Source organism: Danio aesculapii, chromosome 25, assembly GCF_903798145.1.
Source record: "Danio aesculapii chromosome 25, fDanAes4.1, whole genome shotgun sequence".
Classification (NCBI taxonomy): domain Eukaryota; kingdom Metazoa; phylum Chordata; class Actinopteri; order Cypriniformes; family Danionidae; genus Danio; species Danio aesculapii.
The window spans coordinates 9521191-9541416 of record NC_079459.1 but is presented as its reverse complement, the minus strand read 5'-3'; the positions used below and the strand labels follow the sequence as shown (position 1 = coordinate 9541416).

The 20226-nt window shown below is 36.6% G+C and overlaps 1 protein-coding gene across 1 annotated transcript; it reads right to left on the bottom strand.

The window, feature by feature from the left end:
- Positions 1-7958: 7958 nt before the first annotated feature.
- On the bottom strand, positions 7959-19669 carry tmem86a (transmembrane protein 86A). The gene is made up of 3 exons (XM_056451833.1): positions 19502-19669; positions 12329-12593; positions 7959-9404 (listed from the first exon to the last, which is right to left on the bottom strand). Exons 1-3 carry the CDS (start codon positions 19520-19522, stop codon positions 8977-8979), a joined length of 714 nt encoding a protein of 237 aa, XP_056307808.1. The 5' UTR covers positions 19523-19669; the 3' UTR covers positions 7959-8976.
- Positions 19670-20226: the final 557 nt, after the last annotated feature.

The following is a 20226-nucleotide window of genomic DNA, read 5'->3' as shown; positions in this document are numbered from 1 at the left end:
AACATAACAGAAATGTCACAATGTTAAGGGTCCACTGTAAAAATATAAAGATATACTGTATATAACAAAAGAAAAAGAGAGGTACTTCAAAAAATATTTAGTAATAGTATTCACAGACTATAAAACAACCCCTCATTTTTTTATTCTAACATAAGGATAGTAATCATATCTGCACAGCATTCATTACCAATGAATTGTCACTGCCTTTTCACTTTTATTGAAGTATTGTCACTGCCTGTCTGTCAATGGAATTTTACACACAGTTGAAGTCAGAATTATTAGCCCCCCTAAATTATTAGCCCACTGTTTGTTTATTTTTTTTTCCAATTTCTGTTTAACAGAGAGAAGATTTTTTTCAACACATTTCTAAACTTAATAGTTTTAATAACTCATTTCTAATAACTAATTTTATCATTGCCATGATGACAGTAAATAATATTTCACTAGATATTTTTCAAGACACTTCTATACAGCTTAAAGTGACATTTAAAGGCTTAACTTGGTTAATTAGGTTAACTAGGCAGGATAGGGTAATTTGGCAAGTTATTGTATAATGCTGGTTTGTCCTGTAGACTGTTGAAAAAACATATAGCTTAAAGGGGCTAATAATTTTGACCTTAAAAATGGTTTTTAAAAAATTTTAAACTGCTTTTATTCTAGCCGAAATAAAACAAATAAGACTTTCTCCAGAAAAAAATATCATCAGACATACTATGAAAATCTCCTTGCTCTGTTAAACATCATTTGGGAAATATTTAAATAAGAGAAAAAATTCAAAGGGGGGCTAATAATAATTCTGACTTCAACTGTATATTCAATTCCAAATAACCCTAATATTGGTCCAACTTAGATACTTTTCAGTAACTAATGTTAAAAATGTGATTACAACATATGAATACACTTGCAATATGTGCTGTTAGTTCCCGACAGCAGTTACAGTCAGCTATGGTAAATATTCATGTTAATACGTTAGCATTTTAAGGGATTTTCTCAAGACAAAACTTGATTTACATTATCTTTATGTAAATATTAGTAGCCACTTCTACACTTTGATTTATTCTTAAAGGCAGGGGTGATACAAATAAAACAAAGCAAAATTGTGATCGTAGGTGTGTTAAAAACTAAAAACTATGACAAAAAGAATGAATAAAAGGGAATGTTTTTGTCTTTTTCAAAACACATGCACTGTAAAACCCAAACGTTAAGGTAACTCAACCATTTGAGGAAACCAATTGCAACAAACCATTTAAGTTCAAAAACTATTCCTAATGAGTAACTTAATCCATTTGAGTAAAAGAAGCAATTCGAGCACAGTAAAACCTAATAAATGAGGAGAACTCAAACCAATTGAGTACTGTTAAACTCAGTAAGTTAAGCCAGCTCAAACCATTTGAGGAAACCGATTGCAACAAATCATTTGAGTAAAAATAAAATCGAATCTATATGAGTACTGTGAACTTACTCTCCATTTAAGTTGAAGTAATAAGGCATTTAATTAACTTATTACCTTCAACGTTGACTTCAAAACTCTTTTCAAATGAGAAGTATTCACTTTCAGTAAATTTTGAGTTAACTACACACATTTCATTTGATAACGTTGACTGTTGGGTTTTACAGTGTGGTCAAAATATGCAAGTCAAATGAGCTACCTAAAAGAAATGTAATGATAGACGCATTATAGATGGTGGCTACCCTCAGAAAACCTTGTTTACCACATTCAAAATTCATCATCACAAGTTTCTTTCAGAGATAAGAAATGTCAAAATGCACTGTGAAAAGTCAATCCAAGATGGAAGATGAAGCAAAACAAACACACTCACACATAAACACTAGCTCTATCAAAATAAAATGGTCAGCGTGAGAATAATGGCATGCTAATGCTATATGTTAGCTTAACTACATGCTAATGCAAGACTCCTGTTATTGATATTCTGTCACACCGGATACAGATTTAGATAGGAGATAGCATGGCAGCTCACTAGGCTTAGAAACAAAGCTTTTATAGTTAATTAGGTAAAATAATCTAGAAAAGTGCATTTAAAAGGTGCCTAATACCAAGACAGAGTTTGAATTGAACTGAAAGATGACAGAAGATTGCATATTATAAATGACTAAATTGCTGAGAACTTTATCCACAGGGTACGAAACTGAATTGCACACCACTGCAAGACCAGAACTATACTATATGCCATTCATACTAAGGACGATAACTATAACTATGAAGTTTTAATAATCGTTCAATACCACAGAAGTCCACAACATCTTAATTATGCCAATCACTTTCTGAGCGATTATCTTTTTCCTAGGTGAAGGACGCTAAAAATATTTGCAGCCAATCAGAATCAATACGACTTTATAAAGTTTTAGTATACAAAGTGTTAAAAAACAAACACTGCAGTCTTTTGGTGTGGATGTAAATATAGTTATCATTATGGTTACATTTTATTAAGCTACCTACAAACAGGTCACTTGACTAATTTGAACTAAATAGCTCAGTTTACACCCTGCATTAAGATGTATTTTTCTTAAGTCCAATCACAAGTAGACTACACTCGATGCTGGTGTGTGCATGGTCTAACTTGTCCACTTGCAGCTGCTTTAAAAAGGAGTAAATATCCATTTGATTACATTGTTTTTATAGTGTAAACACGCGTATAGGCCACAAAACTGACCTAAAGTGATCACTTTTTGACATGTTGTGTGATATGGGCCACCAAGCAAGATCTTTATACTTTGTTGTGTTGTACAAAAACGCCTGAATTACAATCATTAACAATCCTTTTAATTTCATTCTCATTCATGAGCCATGTGAAATGTACTAGTTCACTTAGTTAGCACTAAATAGAACACTTACATAAAACTGACAAACTCATACAAAAAGGTCTTGAGAGAATCCAAACACATCTAGATGTATGGTAATACCAGGTGAAAAGGGCACTGCTACTTGCTTGACCACTTCGGAATGGTCAGTAAAAATACATGTAAATGCCAGAAGAAAGCATTGACTAATGAATTGGTGTCAAAGTCAGTTCCTGGAGGGCCGCAACTCTGCACAGTTTTGCTCCCAACCTAATTAAACACAGCTGATCCAAATAATCGAGGTGCTCAAAAGAATCTTGAACACCTTGATTAGTTGCATCAGCTGTGTTTGATTAGGGTTGGAGCAAAACTGTGCAGAGCTGAGACCCTCCAGGAATTGACTTTGATACCTATGGCCTAATGCTTCATTTTGACTGTGGTACAATTCAGTACAGTACAGTTTGATTTGGTGCAGGTCATCCTGATCAGTCTTGCATTTCCACTGCAATTAGAACCTTAATTGGTTGACATGGTATACACCGGTAAGTAGCGATCGATGTAATTCTCGCTCGAAAAAGCAAGCCAAATAGACCATTCACTTCTCAAGTTCATTATTTCAAATGTACTGTAGATAGAGAGTTGAAAGGCACCTTGCACGCTTTCAACATATTTAGACGCAACGTGAACAGACTCAAAACAACAATGGAGGACATACAGAAGATCCTGTTCTTGCCTTTTGATTCATTACTGCATGTCGTAATTGTATTGTTCATTCATTTATTCGTTTTCCTTCGACTTAGTGTCTGATTTATCAGAGGTCACCACAGCGAAATGAACTACCAACTATTCCAGCATATGTTTTACGCAGCGGATGCCCTTCAAGGCACAATCCGCAATGTTTCAACCTTAGCTAGCCCAGCCAGGACTCAAACCAGCGACCTTCTTGCTGTGAGGTGACAGTGCTAACCACTGAGCCACCGTAATTGTATTCTATGATGTTTAATTTAAAAAAGTGCTTTAATGTGTTGTAGTTCCTCTGGCTTGTTGTATACGCAAGTGACAATACTCTGTAAACCAATAGCGTTCATCAGCGACCACTTTTGGTACCATACTGTTGTGTTAGGTGCCCTTACAAAAGCATCCCAAGAAAGTGGTACGGTATTTTGGTATTCCTGACAGTGTAAACAGGAATAAAGACATACCGTATACCAGTGGTCCTCAACCATAGGGCCGTGGACTGGTACCGGTCTGTGGATCAATTGGTACCGGGCCACACAAGAAATCATTAATTATTACCATTTTATTTATTGTCTGAGGCTGAAAGATCTTTTATTTTGAAAAATTAGCGTATTCTCTCGCTTATATCTCGGTCACTTGAGCACCCAAATTTAACCCATGAGCAGCAAAATGAGTAAGAAACAGACATCTTTGGAAAGTTTCTTCGTTAAGGGGAAAAGGCCCAGTGAAGGACCCAGCAACCAATTTGCCAACAAATCAGGTAAATCCCCTATGTTGCATGAGATCGTAAATGACGGCCGTTCGCATATCCCGTCTTTCCTAGAGTTCGTGCAAGTTCATTATTGCGCGCACCCAGTTAAATGAATCCCGCGAGCGCACCGCAAGTCATGTGACAAGAACTGACCGATCAGCTTCAGCTTGTATGGAATATACACATTTTGGTAGACTAATCATCGCAGATAAACACAGAGCACGCAAACACTGCGGTGCTTCATAATTTTCTCCATCAATAAAACTTGCATCAGAATGACAGCAATGTTTTGTCAGCTTGTCATCCTCTGAGAAAACGAGAAACGGTAAACGGCAACCTACGAACCACCGCAGCCCTCTCCTGCTCCACGGTAAAATTGTCAAGCGTTGACCGGTCTGCGGTTATAAAAAGGTTGAGGACCACTGCCGTATACTGCACTGAACTGCACTGCTCAGTGGAAATGAGCCATAAGATTTACTTCAATTGTGTAGCTACACACAAAACTAGGATTTAGCATTTGTGTAGAATATGTTTCAGGCCTCAAGCTCAAAAACAGAATCAAAAAAGTGATAAAAAGATTAAAATAAAAATAAAAAGTGCATCCCTCAATGAACCATGTAAGTTTCTCCAACACAAATCTCACGGCAATACGTAACTTTTTGATTTAGTGGCTAATTCTTATGAGTTCGTATGATGTCATTCATACAATTTATTACGATTTGCTTATCCCCCTATGATGTTTGGGTTTAGGGGTGGGGTTGGGTGCCACGCCTCCTTTTTAAAATTGTACATTTTCATATGACTGAACTCTCGAACTCGGATTCTGACAAAATGTAAAATAGTTAAGTTTCCTTGTGAGATCAGGCTGGTTTTTCCTCATTATCTTTATTGACAGGGCTTCTATACCAAAACACTGTCATCAATACTGAATCCACTGAACACCCCGCATTCTGTTTCACCCCCCTTGACTCGACACAAAAGCATCAAACACCTGAGTGCTGACAGAGGGGGAAAAACGATCATGCTCATTGCTATTTGAATGAGGTCGTGAGGTAAAGCAAAGCCAGATGGAAAGGAAATCTTCCCCCATGCCAGTGACTGTCTCCACACTCCTCAACAGACAGCATTTCAGCGATGGAAACAGAAGGCACCTGTTCTCCTCTATGGAGTTTGCAATTACACAATAGAGAAGGAAACGAGCATGCGAGGTCGAATTCTAACCATCTGTGAGGTGACAGCAGGTCGTAAACAAAAGAAGTGCTTAAGCATTGAAGAAGAATATTGATTTAAAACTGCAGTCGTTTTCTGTACGAAGTAACTTTAACTGGATCAAAACTATTCAAATAGTATTTTACTCCAAATTTCGCTCCACTGCAGGCCTTGACAACATGATTTGTAGCGTGACACACAATTGCTCTAAAGAGACGTGCTGTTTTGATGACTTTGCAAATCACAGATGGTTTTTCAAAGTAAGCTGAAACGTTTTGCTGACAGAGTCACCCCTGAATAGGGAACCTATAAAACTTGGCATTAAGCAAATGCGACAAAACAGGCAAGCTGCTTCCCGAGGGATCAGCGCGTGTTTGTGTTGATATCAACAATGCCGTTTATGTGCATAACAGTATGCTGGACGCATGTGCCACAGAGTAGGGTAGACACCATGTTTAATTTAATGTGATAATACAAAGCATTTTTTGGTTTGTTTTAATTTATTCTTTTAAATAACTACTTAGAAAGTAAGGAATTATCTGGTCTTTTCTAAACATAAATATAAAAAATTACTAAGGAACTAAAGAAAACAAAACATTACTGCCCACCACTGAATGCTGCTATCCTCTGTATCTCAGGTTAAGGATGCTGTCTTTTTTTAAAAATGGACCACTGTGAGTGGTCAGCTGTGTTTGCATTCAACGCTCATATCCCCTCACACCTGAGGGTACAAACAGCTGAGTACATATCAGACCAAGCAGCACTTTTCATCATAGGTTCCCACATTTTTTATCAGCAAACAAGCTGATGATCCCTTTTGTTAAGATTATTATATAAAAACAATGATCAGTTTCAATAAACAGAATAAATGTGCTCGTTGCTTAAATTACAGAATCTCAAAAAGCCAATCAAGAATAGGGATGGATATCGTTAAGGTTTTAACAGTATTACTACTTTTATCGATACCACTTATCAGTTCGGTACTTTAACGGTTCTCTTAGCGCTACTTTTTGTAGTGTTTTTTTTTTTTTTTTTTTATGAAAAAAACAAAACAAAAATAATTGTTTAGAATTAACAACACTTTGTTTTATTGTTACGTTTTTAATGTAAAATAAAATGAAACCAAAAATTGTAAAACAAATAAATAAATTTTATCCTGTAAAAGAATGTAAAATGGTTTGAAGGAAAATGGCTCAGTTTTTAACCAATCTTCTGGAGAAAAATCAACATGTTTTACTTTTCTGGCAGAAGTCGGGATCTTTCTTGGTTTATTGTGCACCCTGCAGTTGAAAATACCCTCTCTGAGTTGCAAAATACAGTTAAATAAGATAATGTTTATGATGAACGCATGAATGCTTAAATTAGGTAACAGTGTTTTGGGAGTTAACTGTGTTTTTAATACAGTTTTGGAGCATCTTGCAATGTAAAAATAAGCTGTTTTTTTTATAATTTCCTAATAAGCATAGTTTATTATTATGCTATTCATAGGCTTTATTTGTAAATACAGCTGATGTTAAAGCATTTATAAAGATTAAGACTTATTTAGGCTACTGCAGAAAAAAATCTGTTTTCAATGTAACCAAAATGTGTTTATTTAACTATTAATATTAACTTATACTAATTTAGGTGATTTACCGCTGGCATAATGATGTGGGTGATGTGACGTTAGTAGCTAGGCAATAAAAACTTTTCATTTGTCTTTCTGCAGTTAATGCACTTTTGGAAGATACTTTCACTTAGCCAGATTGCTTGTGTTTCCGCTTATACAAGCAAACAAATTGTTGCGCTTGTTGCAACTGGCATTGTCGCTGTCTACTCGGGAAATACAACCCGTTTGGTTCACTCCACAAGCTTACAAGCTTTGTGTGCGCGCAAGTCTGTGTCGCGAGCTATGTGTGTGCGTGCGCACAGCCGAGAACTGTGAAGGCTTTTATACTTGACGTGCTCGCCGGAAACACAAGCATTTCTCATGTGAGATTGCCAACTGTGCTGACGGATATCAAATATGACAAAATAGGAAAAGGTTGGTTAGTTAAATTATGCTACTGTAAGTAATGTTTATTCAGCAATAATTCTCTAGTGCCGATAGCAGAATCGTTAACGTCAGAGCTTATCGATACTTCTGTCTTCATTTCGGTACCCATCCCTAGTCAAGAAACTTTTTGGGTTGTATTTTATCCTGAATGGCAACAAAAATAATATTATATATTGAAAGCAAAATACTTTTTCAGCCTTTAATGTGATTCACCTAATTCAGCACATACCGCACAGTACCAGTGTGAAAAAGAAAGCTCTACCATGAAATATCCACACAAATGTGAATATTTCACTCAGTCATAATTCAAATGAGATGAGAAAATAGTCAAACATAATAAAATACTGGTTTCAGATAAAACACAGGACTTTCCACTTTCCACAGGACTTTAAACCGACAGGTTTCCTACTGGCAATAGACAAGTGGATGGAAGATACATGTGTATAACCTGACATCCCGCCCTCTTCACAAACATTATATGATACTTCACAGAGAAAATAAAAAGTGAGACTTGTGGCAGAAATGAGCTATGCTGCTGACTTGGCAGAAACCTAAGAAAACGATAACAGACACTGACACTGAATAAACTCAACAGGAGAACGCCTTCCCTTTCTATGAGATTGACCTATCCTTTCATATTAGCATTGGTCACGTCTCAACACTTAAAAAATATGGGATTTCTCTACTCTAGAGACAAAGTGAACATTGATTGCAGTCAGTTGGGCTTGAAAAGACACTAAGTCCAGCCACTTGTCCAGCAATTTGTATGGATGCATGGAGGATTGTGTGTTAAGCCATGAAAAAATGTCAATGACACAAGATAAACAGAAGGTTTATCTCACAATTCTACTACAAAAAAATGTGCATTAATTTTCAGTACAGCAACACCTTATGCTAATATATCTGCCCTAGTATGAAATGACAAGAAACCAGCTCTCTACACACTTGTGTTATTTGCCGGTCCATTTTGTGGGCCTGATAAACACTAGTCACTCAAGATTCTCTTTGTTCACAGTACAAGCCATGAAGATCTATCTGAAGTGGACAGATGGTTTAAGTTGTAATGTAGAACTTATTCGGTATGGACATAAAGTGAGTTGCATAAAAACTGAATATTTTGGAACTAGTAATCAGAAGTCTCTCCTTTCAAGATACCAAAAATGATAGCACTACTACAAAATGAAAGGAACAAAGGCGTTAACACAGAATTATGGAGAATACCTAAGTCAAGAAGCTGATCAAGACTATCCAAACTTGTACATGAATCCAGCATGAATTCCCGCATTGGTCTACAATAACTGGTCAATAGTAACCTATATATCCCAGACATGTTTAGACAGGGGGGATTGTGGAGGGACTAGGGGATTCAGGAAGTGGTACTTGAACCTGTTCAGCTTCTAACAATGCTGAGTCACTAAGGGAAGGTTGATTAATGTGTGGCTCCTCAGGCTCTTTTCCAAGACGTATCAGCATCTTGGCATTCTACAGCTGAAAGTGCGATCAACATCTGTGCTGCATAGTAGGTTGCCATTATGATGGCTCTAGAGTGTGGAACTGGAAAGCAGAACTTGTTGACAGCAATGGTGAGGTCGGAGACCATGAAGAGGACGGCACCCAGGCAGGCTGACAGTTTTGTCCAGGTCCAGAGGTCATTTGCGAACTGAACACCAGCAATGGCCCTCCAGCCCATGAAGCCGATGAGGGCAATGTAAACAGCCACCAAGTAGGTAAACGGACCAGAGAGGTAGGGATAAAGTAGGGTATAGCTGAAGCCGGAGATGACAGCAATGATCAGACCTGCTCTCGAATTGAGAGGCTTCATCCCAAAGGCTGAAGAGTAGAGAATGTGGGTGATGGCGAACATTAGCAATCCTGTTGAGGCAAAAAACAGTCAAACTGAGCATTCGTCATAATGAAAGCAGGGGTGTCCAGTCCTTTTTTTCTGTAGGGTCCTTCCTGCAGAGATTAGCTCCAACAATTCAAGTAATCCTAAAGGCCATTTATAGCTTGTTCACGTGCCTAATTTGGGTTAAAGTTGAACTCTGCAGAAAGGTCTCCAGAAGCAGAAGTAGACACCTCTGAATTAATGAATTTAAAGAAACACACCACTTTTACAACTCCCCTAGAGTTAAATTGACATTTTTTAAGCCATTTAGCTGATCTCCAGGTCTGGCAGGAGTACTAATCACACTTCATGGTTTCACGGTATTGTGATAACTGCTGTAAAATATGTATTTTTTTAATGTCTGTGTAAAAAACAAAACAAAAATCCCGTTTGAGCACAATACATTTATTTTTTTTAAGATTTATTATTGGCCTTTTTGCTTTTATTAAGTTGATAGGACAGTATTTCAGACAGGAAGCGAAATGGGAGAGAGAGAGAGGGGGGGGGGGGGGGGGTGGGGGGGGGGGGGGGATTCGAACTCTAGACACCCTGAAGTGCTACTGCACCACATGTCAGAGCGCTAACCACTAGGCTATTGCGCTGACAATATATTTCATTTTGAGAAACATTTTAAACCTTTTGGAACAGTAAATTTGTCAGGCTAAATAATTCAAATGAATCATTGACTTCTGCTGTCTTCATTAGTTTCAAAAACACAGATTTCTTAACAATTTAAAATAGCATGTTTGGATATTTTTTCTGCTGGAGATACTGTTGTCCTAAAAAAGTGTAAACAAAAAAATCTTACACATGCCTTAGGAATGGTATAGCGAAAAATTTTGGCGCTTTTAAAACCTTGACACTTCTAAACTGTGGTATAACTTGAAAATGGTTATCGTCCCATGCCTACAGCAAAGTCCCTTGATTATTACGCTAGAATGAGAGTATAGTTTCACATCAACATAGAAAATAGCTACTTTTTATTTTACATTTGTCTTTGTAGACAATGCAACTTCAGAAGAGTGAAGCTTTAAAGTTGACATAACAGAAGTTAAGATTGTCCTTTTTTCTCTTTCCACTTGAAATGAATCTTTCTGGACCAATTAAATTGTTGGATGTTGGGTGGTGTTGCTAACAAAATGAAAGAAGATCAGAAACAAGATACCCCCTCCCAAAAGGTATTCCATGTGACCAGAAATAAAGTCATTTCAATGGGAGAGAAGGAAGGACTTGGACTTGCCCTGCCAAAATTTTCACTGGCCCCACCAATAAAAAAGAATTTAATAGCTTATTCTTTAAATAATATGTGTAAAGCTAAACAAACTTGTATACATACAAGTTTTATTGAGCATAACCTTTCTTTAAATACAACTGACAATTTAAAAAATATAACAATCGTGATATAACTAAATTTGAATAGAATTATTAGCCCTCTCTGAATTTTTTTTCCTTATTAAATATTTCCCAAATGATGTTTAACAGAGCAAGGAAATTTTCACAGTATGTCTGATAATATTTTTTCTTCTGGAGAAAGTCTTATTCGTTTTATTTCGGCTAGAATAAAAGCAGTTTTTAATTTTTTTTAAAACAATTTTAAGGTAAAAATTATTAGTCCCTTTAAGCTATATATTTTTTAATAGTCTACAGAACAAACCATCGTTATACAATAATTTGTGTATTATGTCAAGACCAGGGCTTAATTTGTGCCAGAACAAGCCAGATCTGGATCCGGCACCTCTGAAATCTGATCCGACACCTCATTTTATTGATCCCCCTCCCACGAACCCCCGCTCTTCACTTTCTTCCGTGACTTCCCAACCTTGTTTGTCCACAACTCCCCAACCCTCTTTGTCCGTGACTCCCCCATCACCCCCCCCCCCTCTTTACAGTCGTCCGTGACCCCTCCCCCCCACCCCTGACCCGCTCTTCACTTTCATCCGCTACATCTCTCCCTCCTCTGGTAACATGCCAGATCCGTTACCCCGATTTGTTCCGCGACCTCACAGTTTACAAATTAAGCACTGGTCAAGACATATTGCCTTTTCAAGTCGATCAATTTAATCTCTCAACATGTATGAAGGATAAAAACCTGCCATGTGAAAAACCACGCTGATTTTAATTTGGTTAGAAAACAAAGAGAGGTGAAGGCTGTAGTAGTGAAAAGTGAAAGTACCCGGCCCATTATGTCAGCACCGGACCTTGTTGAAACCATGGTTGAAACCCAGACAGGCAGTCAGGCAGCGTAATACAGAGAGTGGACCAAAGCGCATCAAATGATCGGTAATTATAAGGGAAAAAAAGAAAAATAAAATAAATATGTATCTTCATTTCCCCTTTAAAGTCCCGCCAGACCTGGAGATCGTCTGAATAGATTAAAAAATGAATAGATTAAATAATGTTTGACTCTAGGGCAGTTGTACAATTAGCCTATTTACAAAAATAAACATTTAACATAAATGTATTTTGAACAGAGTAATGCAGAAAACGTGTTAGCATTGGTAAAGCATGGTTGTTTGTTCTTAAGGAAACTTTGCTTGAGTAACTCTGCATGGTTCCCAAGGGTATCTTCGGCCTGAATGGTTTGTTCCAACCCTCAACCCTGACCTAAAAAGCTCATTCAACCTTTACACTGCTTTCTCAGCACAAGAGCTGCTGAATTAGGCATGACAGTTCAGAGTTGGAATATAAAACTTTCCGCCTCGGATTGAAGACAATTCTGCTTGTAATAGTTAACATGAAATCACTCAATTAAAATTTGGAAGTGCAAAGTAAAAAACTATGATACAGCGCTTCTTATAAGCAAACTTATTTACATTCTACCAATGATACATGTCTACTTATCAAGTTCCATGGCAAATAATTCTTAATTCTTTTTTAATCAAATTAGAGCAACACAAATGAATTAACTCACCATGACTAAAGTAGCCTTGTTCTTGCCAGATGAGAAATGCATCACCCAAAGCTGAAAAAATAAGTCCTGCCAGGATTTTCCTGGCACTGGAGTGGGCACCTAAAAAGCTGATGCCATGAGCTAGCAGAAAAACCCAAAGGCAGAATATGGGGAGACATTTGATGAGGGCACTGAACCAGGAGGGGCTTGAGGTGGGCAGCCATAGAACAAAGTAGACACAAGTGGCTTTGAAGAACGGAACAAGCTTTGGACCCTCACTCTTGACCTGTAGGACAAAAGAGAGACTGAAGTTGTTTTCATGGGAAGTAAAACACCATCATGTGAGTCAGAAAGACTGTAGGACTTCTCTTTTGTATAGTTAACAATTGGAAGTGAAATACAACACTATGCAACATGAAATGTGATAGATGCCTTTTGTTGGTATCATGATTATTATGAATTAAAGAAATGAAAAATTCTATATCTAAGCAGTAAATCAAACCAAAGATCAATATGTCAAGGTTTACTGTTCCATGCAAGTCAGGAAGAATTGGATATCTCAACACAGGTTCACTGGAAACACGGTGCATCCAGAAAGTATTCATAGCGCTACATTTTCCTCATTTTTATGTTACAGCCTTATTCCAAAATGCATTAAATTCATTCATTATCAAAATTCTACACACAATACCCCATAATGACAATGTGAAAAAAATATTTTTTGAAATTGTTGCAAATTTATATAAAAAAAAAGAACCTGAAAAATCACATGCACATAAGTATTCACAGCCTTTGCTCAATACTTTGTTGATGCACCTTTAGCAGCAATTACAGCCTCAAGTCTTTTTGAATATGATGCCACAAGCTTGGCACACCTGTCTTTGGGAATTTTTGCTCATTTCTCTTTGCAGTACCTCTCAAGCTCTATCAAGTTGGATTGGAAGCGGCAGTGTACAGCCATTTTCAGATCTCTCCAGAGATGTTCAATAGGATTTAGGTCTGGGCTCTGGCTGGACATTCACCGAGTTGTTGTGAAGCCACTGCACTGATATTTTGGCGGTGTGCTTTGAGTCACTGTCCGGCTGGAAGATGGACCGTCGCCCAGGTCTGAGGTTAAGAGCACTCTGTTTGTACATGTACATTGCTGCATTCATCTTTCCCTCTATCCTGACTAGTCTTCCTGTTCCTGCTTCCTGTTCCAGTTCCTGCTGCTGAAAAACATTACCACAGCATGATGCTGCCACCACCATGCTTCACTGTAGGGATGGTATTAGCCTGGTGATGAGCGGTGCCTGGTTTTCTTCAAACGTAACGCCTGGCATTCACTCAAAGAGTTCAATTTAGTCTCATCAGAGGAGAGAATTTTGTTTCTTATGGTCTGAGAGTCCTTCAGACGCCTTTTCCAGGTGGGGAGTGGCTTCCGTCTGGCCACTCTACCATACAGGCCTGATTGGTGGATTGCACATATGGTTGTCCTTCTGTAAGGTTTTCCTCTGTCCACAGAAGAATGCTGGAGCTTAGACAGAGTAACCATCGGGTTATTGATCACCTTCCTGACTAAGGCCCTTCTCCCCAATCACTCAGCTAGATGGCCAGCCAGCTCTAGGAAGAGTCCTGGTGGTTCCAAATATCTGCAGACATTTTTCTGTAGCCTTACTCAGCCTTGTGCCTCGAGACAATCCAGTCTCAGAGGTCTACAGACGATTTCTTTGTCTTTATGCTTAGTTTGTGCTTTGACATGCACTGTCAACCCTGGGCCCTTATATAGACAGGTGTATGACTTGTCAAATCATGTCCAATCAACTGAATTTACCACAGGTGAACTCCAATTAAGCTGCTGAAATCTCAAGAATGATCAGTGGAAACAGAATGTACCTGAGCTCAATTTAGAGCTTCACAGTAAAGGCTGTAAATACTGTACATGTGATTTTTCAGGTTTTTTATTTTTAATAAATTTGCAACAATTTCAAAAAAATATTTTTTTCACATTGTCATTATGGGTTATTGTGTGTAGAATTTTGAGGAAATAAATGAGTTAATCCATTTTGGAATAAGGCTGTAACATAAAAAAATGTGGAAAAAGTGAAGCGCTGTGAATACTTTGCTGATGCACTGTATGTGCTTCAATCTACTTTTTAGTGAAACCAAAACTGAACCCTATGAAACAATATGATGCCAACAACTTTTGTTCCTTTTGACATTAATGATAGTCACAGGTACATGTAGATGAATAAAGGATTATTTGCATCCAGTTCATTCAGAACTTAACAATGTCTATAATTTGTAATAAGTTTGCTTAACCTGTATATCTCCATAGAAACTACTTAGTCGCAGGACAGTTTTCTCTTATGTTTGCTTTGGAATACACTATTAGTTGGGTTTGGGAATGGGTTTAGGTCAGTGCTTCACTAGGTAATCTGTACGAAAAGCCCCACCTTTTTGTGAACATGTATAAGAAGGACGTGTATCTGAAATGTAAAACAAAAATTTAAAAATTTCAGATTCGCAAAATTGTAAACAACACCCTCTAGTGGTTTTTGTCATCTTAAAGTGCATTGAAATGTATCCGGAGCAATGTATTTTAACATTTAAGCTGAGACACATGTGTCCGATTAGCCTGCTTTGGGATATCTTATCTAGAATGCTATCTTCTGATTGGACAATGCCCTTATTACAAAATGAATTCTAGAAGACTTAAGTGGGTGATTTTGCACTACATTTTCAAATTACAACATGCTTAATAGTGAAAACAAATGCTGAAATTGATTGACAAAGTACACAAAGCACAAATAATATTATTCATGTACAACTACTACAATGTCTAACAAATAAATAAATAAATAAATAAATAAATAAATAAATAAATAAATAAATATATAAATAAATAAAAAATTTATAAATAAATAAATTAATTAATTAGATCTTGCCCCTAAACTTTTCTTTGACCATGTCAGTTGGTCTTGGCTTAGTCTTGGAATTTGTAGTTGGAGACTTTGCCCGTGGGGGAAGTGGAAAAAGGCTATTGTTAGCAAGTGTATATTTTAATCAGATTCTGCTGTAACCAACAGTCTGAGAAAGGTCAAACTGAAATATAGAGACACTGCGAAACAAGTGTTTCTGATTTCCAGCCAACTAATGGGAAGAGATGGTAGGCACACAGCATGATCTCTTTAGAACGAAAGCATGCTTAGTGCTTTAATTGAGTTAGTAAAGCTTTGTGGATGATACAATAACTACCACTATGCTGGTAGGACTTTCCTGAGAAAACTGTGTTCATCACTTTGAAAATGTAAATGATTCCTAATCTTTTTTTTCTCCCAAAACCCACACTTAATTACAACCTTTGGTCGACCAGGGTGCTGTACGATAGCAGTAGCACGTAAAAAACAGCAATACTCTACAATAAAAACAACAATATAAAACAAGAGTTTTCAAGAAAAAAGCTATTTAATATAGCCTGGAACCGCCATTAGGGAATATTAAATGCACTCGAAAAAGATAAGTCTTTAACATCGATATAATAGATAGAGTGGGATAGAGTGGGAACTTATTCCATAGTTTCGGACCCACAACTGCAAAAGCTGTATCGCCCCTGCATTTGAGATGAGATCGAGGTATTTGCAATAGAATGCAGTTGGAATTTGATCTAAGTGATCGGGTTTGGGCCTTAGTAGTGATCAGATCAGAAAGATAAGGTGGTGCTAGGTTATGTAAGGTTTATAAACAAAGAGTAAAGTTTTATAGTCTATATGGAAATGACCCGCCAACCAATGTAGTGATCGCAATATTGGTGTGATATGGTCATATTTGTGGCTACTCGTGAGCAAATGCGCGGCCACATTTTGGACCATTTAAAGTTTTAAAATAGACGATAAGGAAGACCAATATATAAAGAATTACAATAATCTAATAGCGTGGAAAAAAGCATGAATAATCGTTTCAAAGCCCTTCCTGCTTAGTAAGGGTTTCACTTTGGCTAGTCGTCGTAGATGATGATAACATGAACTTACTATTTTACTTATTTGTTTGTCAAATTTTAGGCTACTGTCTAGTTAGAAACCCAAGGTTTTTAACTTTTAATAGTCTAATACACCAAGATCGGCAGGTGGTTTGCTAGAATGCTGTGGAGGACCAAAAAGAATAACTCGGGTTTTATCTTCATTCAAAAGCATAAAGTTATTGGTGAGCCAGAGTTTGATTTCGCTAAGACAATCTTCTAATGTCTTAAGGGTTAGGCTATCATTTTTTGCATAGGTATATAAAGCTGTGTACCATCTGCATAGCAGCGATACACAATTCCAAACTTTCTCATTATATTTCCTAAGGGCAGCATATATACCTGGGGTGCAAGAATCGAACCCTGTGGAACACCGCAATTGCACTCTGCATGAGAAGAAAGAAAGGTACTGTGACAGGTTTGGGGTTGGGGTGGGGGTAGGCATTAAAAACAACAATTTATTTGGGTAATTAAATAGATAACATAAATAATACTTGGTACAACTACTGTTTTTACATTACTGTGATGGTTGGGTTTAGGGTTGGGGTGGGGGTAGACGTTAATAAAATATAATAAATGTGAAATTTAATAAATAATATAAATAATTCTCGTTAACTTCCGGCTGCATCCATATGCGGTCTAGCAACAACCGTTTTAGTCCCCAAAGATGATGTAGATTGTGTTGTTTTACGAATGGGTTATATGCACAGAAGTGTTGTTCAGCCACTGAAATCTCCTGGTGAAAGTTAGTTGTTAGTTTAGGTTGTTAGTTTAACAACAAGACATGAGTAAATAGCGTTATTCCACCGAGCCTGCTTTACTGAGCTGAAGTTGCTTTTATATTCACATTGGGGCATTTTTGATCAATGACAACCTGTGATGCGCTCCCTATATTGATCACCATGGTACTCTGAATATTCACTCTAAAACAGTATGTAAGTTTGGCTTAATAATAAGTGTAATTCCTGCACGCTGCCGTACACTACTACACAACTACATTTCTAAATGGCGAATAACATGAACTAGTGGGTTGTTTGCTCTCATGTCGCAGTGCACGCGTTCACAATTTCAGGAGATGTGCCTGCCGTCCAAAGATAATATGCTAACCGGTTGGCATTTCGGCAGATCACCTACTGCACCTTTAAGTCGAGCATCACTAAGGCCATTGTATCACCATTAATGGTAGTCATCAAAATATCATTAAAACCTTTAAAAGTGCAGATTCAGTACTATGCAGAGATTTGAATCCAGATTAAAAGACGTCGGATATGGAATTATTGTATAAATAGTTTTGTAGCTGGATAGATGACCTTTTCAAGTATTGTAGATAAAAACGACAAATTAGAAATGGGTCGATAATTTGCATGTATTTTTGGGTCGAGAGAGTTGTTTTTGACAAAACCAAACTCTGGTTTTGTCTATAGGAATAGTTTTCTTTTACTGCTTTCCCGTTTGTCATGAATTACTAAATAGGATTAAGGTGTTTGACAATTTTTTTTTACCACTAAAAACAGTTAATTGTAACAAAAAAAAAATCTTAACTGTCACATAATGACAATTACATAATGGTGGATTTATATCAAACAGAAATACAGTTGAAGTCAGAATTATTAGCCCCCATTTGAATTTTTTTTTCTTTTTTAAATATTTCCCAAATGATGTTTAACAGAGCAAGGAAATTTTCTCAGTATGTCTGATAATATTTTTTCTTCTAGAGAAAGTCTCATTTGTTTTATTTTGGCTAGAATAAAAGCAGTTTTTAAGTTTTGATTTAAGTTAAAGGTCAAAACTATTAGCTCCTTTAAGCTATATTTTTTCGATCTAGTCTACAGAGTCTACAGAACAAACCATCATTATACAATAACTTGCCTAGATGCCCTATCCTGCCTAGTTAACCTAATTAACCTAGTTAAGGCTTTAAATGTCACTTTAAGCTGTATAGAAGTCATCATGGCAAAGATAAAATAAAACAGTTATTAGAAATAAGTTATAAAAACTATAATGTTTAGAAATGTGTTGAAAAAATTCTTCTCTCCGTTAAAAAGAAATTGGTGGAAAAATAAACAGTGGGGAATAATTCTGACTTCAACTGTATTTATAGGACTTCAATGAACACGCAGATGTTATGATAATAAATGTTTTTTTTTTTTTTGCATATTTCAATGAAGATTTTATTGTATGTTTTGTTGAGGCTTTTTATTTTTTTCTTTCTGTAAAATAAATTCAGTTAATTCAATTAGGGTTAATTATTATTGACAAAGAATAAACTAAAATAATTATATATTTTTATGAATAAAATTTGAACACTAATTCATTCCAACAGGTCCAACAATTCAGGTCCAACAACTGGACATGTTGTCATAATATGCATTTACAAAATAATTATCTGAGAAACCCAAAGCAGCTTACATAAAATGTATGTTAAAGGTTATAAAAAAGAAAATACTCAAAACAAAGGTGACAACTCACCATTTATTTAGTTACTAATAAACTAATACTACATAAAAAACTAATAAATACATTAAACTACCATAGACCTATAAAAAACAATATTTGAAATCATAAAGGCTAATAGGAGAATGGGTTTTTCAGTCATAATGAGCGCATCTATATGAAAGAGGAATAAAGGCTTGTCACGAGTGTTTCCGCTGAATAAAGCCCTTTGAAAGCTGATGAAAGCAGAGAAAATTGGGGAAATACTGAGAATGCAAAAACAGCATAGCATTGCGAATTGCACAGTGCATATTTAATTGTAGATCAATAGAAACTCTGAATAATTAAACACAGCACGGCCATATTGCACATGGTTTATAAATGTAAAGTAAACATGAGCGCGCATGCTGGCCACAATCACGTGCTCATTGTTATTCCCAAGAAAACAGACTCAGTGAAGGATGCAAAATATAACTAAAAATGGTGATGTCGGCGATTGTTATCGTAAAGAGAAGTACAACGTGCACAAACCACCATTGTATACATACATTACACAAATAAATAACAACAACGCTTGACGTATACGGAAAGTGGCTGACAGTTACAAACAATACATGCATTCCGATGAAAACGGTCCCTTCATAAACTTAAGCACGTATATACACAATACCAGAAATTAACTGAAAATCCTGTATTTACGAACGGATCGCGTCGATTATGTTTTGGTTTAAAGATTTAATGACGAAAAGAGGTAACAGACTTACCACAGTGACAGGAGAAACCATCTTCGTCTGGGGTTGAACGGTCAGCGGAAATATGAACAGATCAGTCGTCGCTAACAGAGAGCACACGGTAATATTTACGTCTCTTTGTATGTGACATTTGTTTTTCTCTTGTGTTTAGGACAGGCCATCATCGGTGGGAGGAGAGACATCAGCTGTATGTGGGCGGGGACTGCGGCTGAAAACAAACCCTGTCCAATTGGAACGCACCGAAGTGTTTACAATGCGCGAGCCTCAGCAAATGCGGATCAGTGGGAGGGATTTACCTGCGAAATTTGCATGTAACGTGTTTATTATCAATAATAAAGGTTTTTTCTTTTTGTCGCGTTTTTAATATACTTTATTTGCAACACCTATTTCCGATAAATAATGCGAGTTCGGTTAAACAAATAAACTACATTTAGGTGAGCAAAGAGAGAAGACCCCTGAGCTGTTTTGTTTGCATCGACATCGACACCTTGTGGTAACATCAAAGAAAAACCATTGCGTCACTTCACTCTGTATTTTGGCACAGCTTGTATAATACAAAATCAATACAATTGACACAGTGCATATACTTATCAATACTTATACTTACTAAATATTTATAAAGGAACAGGAAAAGACATGCGATAATCTAAGGGAATATTTAGTTTAATTTATTTCTTTTGGTTTTTAGTTTTTGAGTCACAGATAGAATTCTATAGGCTATATCTAATACATCATTG